This window comes from Monopterus albus, unplaced genomic scaffold (genome assembly GCF_001952655.1).
Source record: "Monopterus albus unplaced genomic scaffold, M_albus_1.0 scaffold80.1, whole genome shotgun sequence".
Lineage (NCBI taxonomy): Eukaryota > Metazoa > Chordata > Actinopteri > Synbranchiformes > Synbranchidae > Monopterus > Monopterus albus.
Window position 1 is genome coordinate 180965 of NW_018127960.1, and position 11717 is coordinate 192681.

Consider the following 11717-nt stretch of genomic DNA (forward strand, 5'->3'; position numbering starts at 1 on the left):
TCCCGGTCCCCTGGGAGGAGCTCAGAGTAGAACCGCTGCTCCTCCACACTGAGAGGAGCCAGCTGAGGTGGCTCGAGCATCTGTTTTGGATGCCTCCTGGGCGCCTTCCTAGGGAGGTGTTCCGGGCATGTCCCACCGGGAGGAGGCCCCGAGGAAGACCCAGGACACGCTGGAGGGACTATGTCTCTCGGCCGGCCTGGGAACGCCTCGGCATTACCCCGGAGGAGCTGGAGAAAGTGTCTGGAGAGAGGGAAGTCTGGGCATCTTTGCTTAGATTGCTGCCCCCGCGACCCGGTCCCGGATAAGCGGAGGAAAATGGATGGATGGATGGACTTTAAGAGGAGAAATCCCTTAGAAATACAGGTGTCCTGAAATACTTTAAATTGGCAACAACATTAAAACAGCCTGATACAGATGGGCCCTGACGACTGACCTATAGACGCTGGCTAGAGACCTGCTTCACCAAACTGTTTGGTGCTGAGACTCGGACTTGGCCTCACCTGATGTGACCCCCTCCGCTGTGGGACGCCTAGTCACCTACACTGAACTCCAGCATCACCCCGATGGGATGGCGGCTGCTGCTGCATGAACATTTCCTCTGGTGTTGATTGTGTGCACATCTGGACTGACAACTGCATGCCTGTGTACATATGTATGTATTACGGAAACTACATGAAACTGAAGCATGTGTCTGCAGACTGTTATTGATGGACGGGGTCGATGCTGAGGTCAGTGTTTCAGATTCTAGAGTCAAACATTGTTCAGGGTTCTTCTCTTCAGCACTAAGTACAGCGCACATTGTTTTGCTTTTTAAGCTCGTGTCTTTTTCTGATAAATGACCAAACTCACTTAATTTTGCGTTTATAAGAACAAACATCACATTCAATACACTGTATAATTCAAGCTGCACTAACTTGAACGTAACATCTTCTGGTTGAGTTGTAGCAGTATTACATTAAGTTTGGTTTACTGCAATAAACATCTATAAGTTTAGGCTGCTGCTCGCTGTCATTCTGCTTCTTTGGCCACGTGTAGCATTGACCAGTATACAAAGTCCCTAAACTCCTTCAAAAAATCAGGTAGTGTCTGTCTTTGTTAGAAACTAACATGCTCTTAAGTGTTAACTTTGCCTGGTAATTTTGCCTTAAGTAGAAAAACCTTGTTACTAAATATAATCTTTAACATTAGGTTCCTGCCTGTCTAAGATTGATTTTTAGCCACAATGTATGTTTGTATTTCCATATAGCATCACAGACTGATACGGTATGTGGTTCTAGTGTTTTAGCCACTAACACCTGACCCACTGTTTGTAAAGCTGGGAATTAAGAGCAACAATTTTTCATTTTTAACATATTACTCTACATGATTTCTTGGAATATATAGATCAATAAAAAGGAAGTGCTACAGCAGTGGTTGGAGAAGTTTGTGTAGCTATATAACCGCCATGAACCCAAAGTGACTGCAGGTGGTCTGTGATGAAGCTGCATAAACCTTTCTGAGTGACTTTTCAAGAGCTTAGGGGACTATCTGATGCTCCAGAGATGAGAGGAAGAGAAAGATACAGAGGGAATTCGAGTCGGGCTACAGATGACGACAGACAATAAATACTGTTCTGGTCTGAGAGTTTGCTGCCGAGCTTCCAAAACCAAGCCCTGAAAACTCAGAGCTCATCCACCGAGACCTCTGTCTATGTCTAAAACACATTCCATCTTTATCCAACAAAAATCTAAATCTCTTTCCACTCATTTCCAATAAAGTGTGGCTTCACTTTCCCTTGAGCCTACATCAAACAGGATTTACCTTAGAGGCTTAGTGTTATCTGTTGTTGCCAGATGTTTTCTAAAAGACTGTTGAGTGAATGCAGCTTTTCTGTTCTCCTTATTCATCCTTGTTGAAGGCTGGTTCATGGACACAGCTCCAGTAAGACCACAGTGTGTGCAAAGGTGAAGGCCTTCTGTGCTACACTGTGGACACAATGATGGCACACACTTTCCAACACCTTGACATCTGGGAAACAAAGGGCGTCTCACCGTAGTCTGTGTGAAAGATCTGCCGGACGAGCAGCAGGAACCACTCCTTCGTCAAGCCGCCCATGTCTAGCCCTGCCTCCCCGACAAACGTCACTCGCAGCTTCTTCTTCAGGTCGCACCGCTTCCTCGTCAGCTTCAGGAGGAGAAGCCAAGCGTTTAACAAACCAGGTCCCTTATGGGCTTATTGTTTTCAAATAAAAAAAAAAGGCCAATATTTACACAGAACACAACGTGGACAATTTGAGCATTTAATATGATTTACAGTTTACATTTGAGTGTTCACATCAGATTTATAGTTTAGCTAAGACTAAGTACTTGAGATTTTTATGTATTTATGGATGTATGTATTTAAGGTGCACTTGCTAATCTCATGAGAGGGTCTGTTTTCACCATCCTCTCCCACCGGTTCTTCACCACACATGTGCCTGTTTTTCTCTTATCACCAAACACATTTCAATGAATATATACTCTGTCATCATATATCCTTAAAAAGCCATTTATCTGCATCTGTGAGATGAATTCTTCCATTTTCAGTTCTATTTTCTAAACACACATTTAGTATTTACAAGCTGTACACTATAATTAGCTGCACTATCTACACTACACAAGCAAAAGATGGTCACTGCTAAAAGAGAAGGTCAAACAAGCTAACTGGTTGCTGCAATTTCCTGTTGGGAAGTGAGTTTGCAATGAGAAAGAAAAATGTCTGTAGAGGTCTGAAACAACACCTGCATTTGCTCATGTTCACTTCCAACATTAGCTACCAAGTGCTCTGATGATAATGAATCCTCAGTGGAGGAAACAACTCTTCTTCTCAGGCTTGTTCATAATTTTCTTATTTAGTCCGACCGCACTGTGCAGCTCTGCTTATAGAAGTAGTTTGGTTTGCAAACATGTCAAACACCGAGCAGGTTGTGTTGGTGCACTGACCTCATCCAGTGAGTCGCTGAGGAGTTGTGCTCGTCGGACTTTAATGTTGAGGAACAGAAGGTTCATGTCCACTCTCTGCCTGCGAGAAACCTTACTGACCAGGCTTTGCTGTGAGACACAAACACACACATTAAGTCAGCAGAGAAGCATCTGTTGCTCTGGTTCTCCCTGGACGCTCGGTCTGCTTTCCTGTTTTCATCTTTGTAAGGATGCTGTAGAAAGTGAGGACATGTCTCGTAGTCTTGGTTGTGATTAGGGCAGGGGCATGGTTTCTGTGTTTGTGCGTCTCACCCTGGCCTGACTGATCATCTGTTGCTCTGAGTCTTTCTGGATGATGGCTTTCTTCACGACTGTAGAAAGGATGAAGGGAAACTGGCAGAAGGAAAATCTGAGATGACAAGAAGAAATATGAAAAGTTAAAAACCATGAGAAGACTTTTTCAGTTTTGCTACCATCAGTTACAGAAATACATTTTCCTTTAAAACCAACAGAACAAACGACTTAATTCCTGAGCAGCTCTCCTGTGTTGTTAAAATTTTATGCTTTACCCAAATGAACAGGTTCTGAAATCTACACCCTACAAACCAGAATCCCCCACCCCAGCAGCCAGGGACTTTTAGAGCTGATCGTCTGAACCGTACGCTCTGAATCTTGTTTCTTTACCAGACATCAATGAGTCGGGACACAGCGTGAAACAGGATTCAACAGCTTGTGAGAGTCTTTCCACAGTTCTGGACAAGCTGCATCTGTGGGAACTTTACTCCATCTGACTTCAGGGAGCTTCAGACTATGAACCAACTCCTTGAGATTATTATCACTGATGAATTGATCTGTTTATTAATCCCACAGTCAAATGTAATGATTTGCTGCTTTTGTCTCTTTTTCACTAAACTGAATATGATTTAGGTTGTCGACTGCCTGCCTGCCAAAACGATCACAGCGCTGGAAACCCAAAAGCAAACAATGCTTTCATCAGAGTCATAATTTGGCTTCAGGTAAGAAGAACAGGTAAGAGTTGGCTTCAGGTAAGAGAAGCACCCCAGACACCTTTACAGTGATATTAGGAAAAGTCAGACAAGCAGTGTAATGGTTAAAGAGGGCAGACAAAAGAACAAATAAATATCTGACCTGTTTGAGTTGCCGTAGTTCTGCCAGGTCCTGTAATCCTCCATAAAGTCTATGTGGTCAAGAGTGATGTTGTAGAAGTCAGTGAAAGGCATGATGGGAGGAGAGGAGACGCTGTTGGCTGCATCTGCAGAGAGGAAAATGTCAAATGTGACAATAAGGCCAGTGACATTTACATTATTGTAGGTTCGTACTGTACGCTGGTAAGGTAATACAACCGTGTGTGTGTGTGTGTGTGTGTGTGTGTGTGAGAGAGACTCACTGAACAGGCTGAGCACTTTGGTAGCAGAGGGAATCCACCAGGCGCATTTGGCCAGAGGAGGAAGTTCATCTGGCTCTGCAGGGAACAGACGGGTGGAGATGAAGTGCAGAAGGCGCTCCACCAGCTGCCTGAAACGCCTCACTGACAGCCTGACGCGTGCGCGCACACACACACACACACACACACACAGTTAAAGCCCTTTAACATCAGCAGCCTGGCAGAGTCTAAACTGCACTAACCGTGCCTGCCCTAAAATACACACATGCACAAAAATAAACACTTACACTTTAAGAGCGGAAAAAATAGCAGCGTTGAACAAAGAACTGGTTTTGGATTTGAGCAGAACTGAACAGAACTTGTAATTTGAAGCAGCTCGTTTGTAAATCATCACCACAAACAGCACAAATTCTTCTGGGCTTTTAGGCTGAGAGGAACAAACAGGAGCTGCCTTACATCTGTACTTGGAGGCTGTGTGTCAGGCTTTAAAAGCTATAGGGGTTAATGAAACTGAATAGAGGTGGGTTCTGACATTATACTGGGGACAGAACATGAGAGATCAACATGTAGTCATTTATGGAGGAACTAAAATGTTTTAATCTGACTGAACAGTGGCTTATAAGTTCAACAGTTGGTGTCTGTCAGCCTGATAAACCCCTGATCAAGTCTCTGTCGACTTTGTGTTCATCTATTGTTATATACACAAAAGAGACTGTGTTCAGGTGCAAGTGAGAGCAGCTAATATGAGGCAGGTTTAGATCAGTGTTTGTCCTCCTGTGCCTCATTTGAGTCCAAGTGACAGTACAAACCCCCATGTCCTGTTTCATTTTAACACCTACAGCAGCAGTTTGCCTATCTGGGATGATACCCAGCCCTGATAACATGGGGCGCCTGTAGCCTAAATCATTGCAAATATTTAAACCTCTGACACCTTTTTGCAGGCTGGGGAGAACTGGTATACAGCCGTCTGTGGACAGAAATATGTTACCAAGGTATCTTTATTAAAACAAACTGTTGTTACTGCCATAGACCTCCTCCTCTTCAGACGAGGAGGAAAACAAAGATGAAGAGTAAAAGCAAGAACAAACTGCTATGGTTTGTTGGAACTGGGGGTTTGTACCAAATAGCACACAAGAAAACATACGAGAGATTTACCAAGTCTCAAAGCTGAATGTGATATTTGCATAAGAAAAATGAGCCAGAGCTTTGCATTTCTGGCCAGAGATTTACATTCCAGTCTCACAAGGATGCGATGACAAGACTTGGTCTTCCTACGCATCCATTTTTTACAGAGCTCCAAATCACATATTCCCCTCAGAAGACTTTACAATCTGTTCAACAGCTTCTTTCCTTAGCCCCGGTTTGGCTCAAGAGACACAGCACAAGAGCAATAGAAAGATCAAAACATATGGCTTTGTTCTAACCTTTCTGCAAAAGGACTTGGCTGTCTTATTAAGCTCTTTGACATTTAAAGGTCTGTGTAAAACCTGCTGGCTGACAGATCACACTCACTCAGACTTACTTCTTGAGCCAGTGAATGAGGAAGTGGTGGTCGGCCTCTGACAAAGCTGCGATCTGCCTCAGCAGGTGAGCGTAGATCACATAAGTGCTGGTGCTTGAATACTGGGGATTCTACGCACAAACAGCACAATGTCACAGTGAGACGTGGCAGAGACCGATCACATACGATCACATATTGATCTAGAAACTTGTGGCTGGATAAAGTCCACCTTGTGAACTGGGACACATGTGGCTGATGTCTCTGGACACAAACCTGGAGGGTTTAAATGATCTTTTCCATTTCTACTGTGCACTGTATTTTTGGACAAAAGCGTCCATTGATTTGGTTTTAACTTTGTATGCTAAGATAATTAAACAATAAACCTGGTTTATTACAGCCTGGATCTTATGTAGGCATCTCAGTCCATCATTGAGTAATAACATTTTACTAAGGTAGTGTCATCACGTTCTGTGCGGGATGCAGTGATAGGACTGAAAGAAACGGTGAACAAGGCCATCGTTCAAATGAAACAAAACTATTCTTCTCAGTCACCCACCTGAGGAGGAGGACTTTTCCTTAAAACACCAGGACAGACAACTTTTACAACTCAAATGAAGGTGAGCCTGAGCCTGGCTCATTTAGATTTTTTCTCAGAAACATGACTCACTTTGACTGAGTTTGAGGTTCTGTCTGTTAGACTGCTGTTTGAACAAATGAGAAGGAATAACAAAAGACATAATAAGTGAGATAATTCCACAGAGCTTCTTTCAGTCTTTACAGGGATTTCACACACAGATGAGGCAGAGAGGGAGCGACAGGCAGAACGTGTAGGTTGCAGCTCCTGTAAAGTCATCATGAGACAGGAAACCAGCGCAGCACAGCTCCAGCAACATGACCTCACCCAGTCCCAATGTGTGTGCGGTTGTGTTCTCCTGAGAGCTGGAGAACAAGGCCAGCCCTCCAAGTCCAAAGGGATGACGTGTATGTGTGTGCGCATGCTGATGGAGCATGGAACCACAGTGGAACTACTGTAGATTCCTGACTTAATCTGATTCTGATTCCTCAAACCATATATGGAAATTAGACTGGAGAGAGAGAGAGAGATCAAAAATAGAGCCAAATGGGATTAAAGATGGATCCCACTAGAAGAAACATACATAAGTGAAGGGTGAAGTCCACCAGCACTGATGAGAAAAGGAAAAAACAATGGGAGAGATGGAGAAACTGTGTGGGAGAAAAAGAAATGAGAAAGAAAAAAGTAGATTAAATAGCAGTAAAATGAGTTTATAGACAAAATGTAACAAAAACTATGGAGGTGAGCTGACCTGCAGATTCTAGGGAGGTTTTTGTGCTTGTGTGTTTACTGTAACCTAGTGTGTCCATCAGCTGACACACAACATGAAGATCTAGTGACCCACAGAGCCCTGATCGCAACATCATGGAGTCGGTCTGGGACCACACGAAGAGACAGAGACAGCCTGAATCCACAGAGGAACAAGCTACCTGCACAGTACCTGGGCACGCTCTGTGCAGGTGGACTGGGGAGAACTGGGGCAAAGGGGGTCGCAGCAAATACCGATCTGAGCCAGGGTTTATGGTATTATTCCCACTTTACCTTTAGCACCTAAAAGCTTTGCACAGAACCATATATACTGCTTAAAACAGGTAGTAATTTCAGTGTAGCTCACTACTGTAACTGACCAGTGTACATAAGCCCAGTAATACCCTCCAGGGTGTGTGTGCTGGCAGTCTATGCTTATACCTCGTCCATAACTTCTGTATAACACGATGCTTTGTGCGTTCTTTACTGAGTATAAGAGTTTTCACTCTCACCTGAACCAGAATGAAATAAGCTCGCAAGTCATCTTTTGTCCGAGGCCTGAAAACAGAACAAGCAAAAACCAAAACCTGTCAAGGAGATCAAGCATTCAGCGCAGCAAAACGCACGACTCTGTTGGGCAAGCTACAGTATGTCTGTGTGCTAAGGTGTCTCAGACACAAAACTGAAAGCAACATCAATCTTTCATCTGAAATAGCAAGAGAACTCCATTAAACACAGGAGGATTCCTCTGACACCGTTCTGCTGCATTAACCTGCTCATCTGCAGTCACTACCACAGTTATAATGCTGCGTTCGCATCATGTCGTCTAAACCGTAACGGTGAAGTGGGAAAAAAATGGGAGTTCAAGGTAGATCAGATCCATATCATGCTGTATTGCATCTAATTTCACTTGTTAACAAACCAGAAATATGTATGATAGTTAGCAACACTGCTGCTCGCACAAAATAAAATAATGTTCTGTTAAATAATGTCAAAATGAATAAAGTTAAAGGTCAACTGACAAATGAGCCTAGTAGCCAAATGTTCCACACAGCGAGTGGAAGTAGCTGTATAGAATCTGACAGCTGGAGTAAACCTTGCTCACATTTTAACGACAAAGTAGCTTGTAAACAACCATGGACAGCCACCATCTTGGAGCTGTTTCCATGGGAACTAGTCCCATCCTCCCACATGATGTGAACACAGCAAAACCACTGTATGAAAGTGATACTGACACTAAAGTAAAAGTGAAATGTAGCAAAAGATCAAACTATAATGTGGTGCAGATAATTATAAGACGTCTTCTCACCCTTTCCACTCCCTCAGCAGGCTGTTGATGATGCCTTTCAACACCAACTTCTGGATGTCCTGAGGCTAGAGACACACACCACAACATTTTCTAATGTCCAAAACAGAAGAGATCACAAGGTTGGCGCAAAAGTCCTGAATGTCAGAGACCTACAACAGTGGCCTCCAGTTTTCTCTAACCTTTAGTTCACCAGGCAGGTCACATGGACAGCCTGAGGTGTTTCATGTTTGAAAAGACCCTCTTATTCACTGACTGAATTCATGGGAGGCATTTTGTCACGGTGTGATTGAATGCCATTAATAGCATCACATGGCAGCTCATCAAGTCTTAGAGAAGGTACGTAAACTATAAGAGAAGCTACAACCTCAGGTACAGATGTGATGTCATGAAATAATCTTTTGGAGACGGTTCAAATCTCCAACCTGGAATGTTCCATGAAAGCATCACACAAGGTGCATTAATGTGTAATTGCAGGCGATTTATCCTGCTTGTGCTCCATATGTCATGTTTCCAAACAGCTAACAGATCTACAAGCAGTTTGGTGGTGAGATACGAGATTGTTCTAGCTGCTCCCAAGCTTGTGTGCATGTTTGTGGTCTCGTGCTTACTGTGCTGAGCAGTGCGTCATAAACAGCGTTGACAAACTTGGCATTGACTCCTGAGTCGTCTATGGTGTTAAACAATCCGTTCGCCTCTCGCTGGGAAAGGAGGAAACAGGGAGGGAAGAAAATGAGCAAAGATTTGGACAGAGAACACATTAGAGGAGGAGGAACATGCTATGGCATTTTTCCCAAAACGGGACTTAGGCTGTGTGTATTAATGTATTCTACCTTGAAGGCAGCGTTCATTTCTATGAAGGAGTCAAAGGTGGTCAGGTAAAACTCTCTGACCTCCCTCCAGTCACCTGATTGGACTGCACGCTCCATGTCTTCCCTGGCAACACAAACACACACTCACCATGCTTAAAAACACAAGCACAACTGGCTCATTGTGTCGTTAAAATGTTTGGAGCAGAAAAAAAAATGGTTCAGATTTGGTGTTTGAGACTTCTCGGCAGGCAAATTGATAACAGTCCTAATATTTTAGGGGCCCGGTTCAGGGACTCGGGACTCACTGAAACTCCTTGGTGGTCTTGGTACGCAGGGGGATGACGGGGTCGGAAGGGAATGGAGCTTTAACTTCTGGAGGCAGAGTGTCGAGGGAGAGCCTCTGCTTCTGTCGAACGTCGCTGCAGATCGGAGGCAGCTCTCTCCCTGGAAGACACATATAGAAAGACAATAAACCATTTATGTTTGCTTTTGTGCAAGGATGTAATTTTCATTTTAGCTCTGGGGCAGAAATCAGAGCTGCTCAAGCCTCAGCAACCCCCCAGACAACAAGAACTAACTGTGATAATCTGAAAAAATACATCTTGAAATAAATGTGCAAAATAATGTAGCTTGCTAAGCTACAGCAGCTTTCAGGCTGGGAATAGCGGGCCGGAGTCCCGATAAGAGCAACCACTGGATCAGAATAGTAATCGGAATCAACTATAATCATAAAGCCCATTTATAAAATGTTCATAATCTATTTGGGCCCAAGGGGTGAGGGGGCCCCTAGACCAGAGTACTGCCAAGGGACTGTTAGCCTTTCTAGTCACTTAATTCAAACTCATTTTAAAAACTATTAAAAAACATGAAGTGAAGAACCAAAAAGTGGCACAGAACAGTAAAAATACACAAAACTGGTCAAATAAGTGCAAAATGAATACACAGAGATGTTAATTTAGTTAAAAAATAAGGGCTAAAACTAACACAAACCCACAAGTACAAAGAGGCACAAACCAACCTCAAGAAGACACAAACTGAATACAAATCGTGTGGTTGCTCATTCTCTGAGTCTTGGTCTTAGAAGTGTTGGAGAGGCAGGGGCCTTCTATACGTCTGTGCCCAGGGGCCCGTTGTCTCGTGATCTATGGTGGCAGATGTTGGAAGGCTCTTGTTCAAACTCTAATGTGGAAAAAATCCTTCTGTACAATCTAAAAATCATACAGTTTATGAAAAGATCCAGAGACTCAAACCCAAAACTAGCTACCAGTGTTTATCACCGGTCACACAGGGTAACAGAGAGTTAGAGTTGAGATGAGAACATCAGATACATCAAAATGTTCATCAGAATCAGACTCACTTCATTTTACGTTCCAAGTATTATTTCAGTTTTAACTGTATGTTTTGTCATTTTGCCAGAGATAACATGGTCCACATTACTGGTGGCTGTCTGACGGGTTTAAATGACAGGTGGAGAGAAAGGACGGGAATTTTCTGGAAACATGTAGCGGTGTGGAGAGACGGGGAGAGTGGGCCACACACAAACAGCAGCTATTTACCCTGGTCCATGTGTAAGAACAGAGGCTGGGCTGTACTACCAACACACACCTTCACCCATCCTCCCATTCTGTTTATAATTAGCCTCCTATTGTCTCCATCTCCATAGCAACAACAGTCGCCAGCAGGCCTGTCCAGGTGCATTGTGGGGGCTCATTCTGTAGGCATGGGCAGATTGTACGTGTACAAGCTCCTGTGTATGTAAAATCACATTTGTAATGATTTATAGAAATATACTGTAAAGTGAAGACAGTGATGTCCTGTAAATCCAAGATAAGTAAAAAGATCCTGAAGATTATGTCCAAGAAAATTACTGCAATTACTGGAATATCCATGATCAGATTTAGCTTCTGGTGAGCATGAACATCCACATTCCATGGAAAATGGCCATTGTCTGACTATCAAGATAATTTGTGATGAATCAAAACCAGAAGTCAAGGAGGCATTTTGTTCTGCACAGTCAAAGTGAGCCCTCCTCTGAAGGCCGTGCAATAAATATCCAGCAGGTGCCACAGAAATCTGGTCATGAAATGTCATTCGTTTAGTTGATGGTATCAAAAATGGACAAAGGTAAGAAAGGCCAATCACAGCAGGAAGGAGGAGGAGACACTCTTCGCCCTCATCCTCCCATCTTTGTACCTTTCCCTTCCCACTCCTTCGTCACAGCTTCTTAATTATTCCTGCGGTTTCAGCTCATGCGTTGCCAAATTTAGTCGTGATAACAATGAGCCTCAGTTGTCACGACACCCTTTCATTAGAAGAGTCACCTTCCCAACCTCTGAGGACATCGTCGTCCTCCTCTTCCCTTTAAAGTTCACTTCACCAGAACCTTTCATGTCTTTTGTGTTGTCATCTGATGCTGTCCATTAATTCATGTCA

General features: G+C 43.5%; 1 protein-coding gene across 2 annotated transcripts in view; it reads right to left on the minus strand.

Annotated features, from left to right (window-relative positions):
- The window catches only part of hectd2 (HECT domain containing 2), a 39211-nt gene that overhangs the window by 18829 nt on the left and 8665 nt on the right, over positions 1–11717 (minus strand). For both annotated transcript variants that reach the window (XM_020606681.1, XM_020606682.1), the window contains 11 exons: positions 9590–9728; positions 9306–9408; positions 9084–9173; positions 8476–8540; positions 7679–7724; positions 5867–5976; positions 4348–4496; positions 4089–4212; positions 3252–3348; positions 2961–3068; positions 2031–2163 (listed from right to left, as the gene is read on the minus strand). In XM_020606681.1, the coding sequence (XP_020462337.1) occupies positions 2031–2163; positions 2961–3068; positions 3252–3348; positions 4089–4212; positions 4348–4496; positions 5867–5976; positions 7679–7724; positions 8476–8540; positions 9084–9173; positions 9306–9408; positions 9590–9728 (1164 nt within the window). The remainder of the gene's footprint in view (positions 1–2030; positions 2164–2960; positions 3069–3251; positions 3349–4088; positions 4213–4347; positions 4497–5866; positions 5977–7678; positions 7725–8475; positions 8541–9083; positions 9174–9305; positions 9409–9589; positions 9729–11717) is intronic.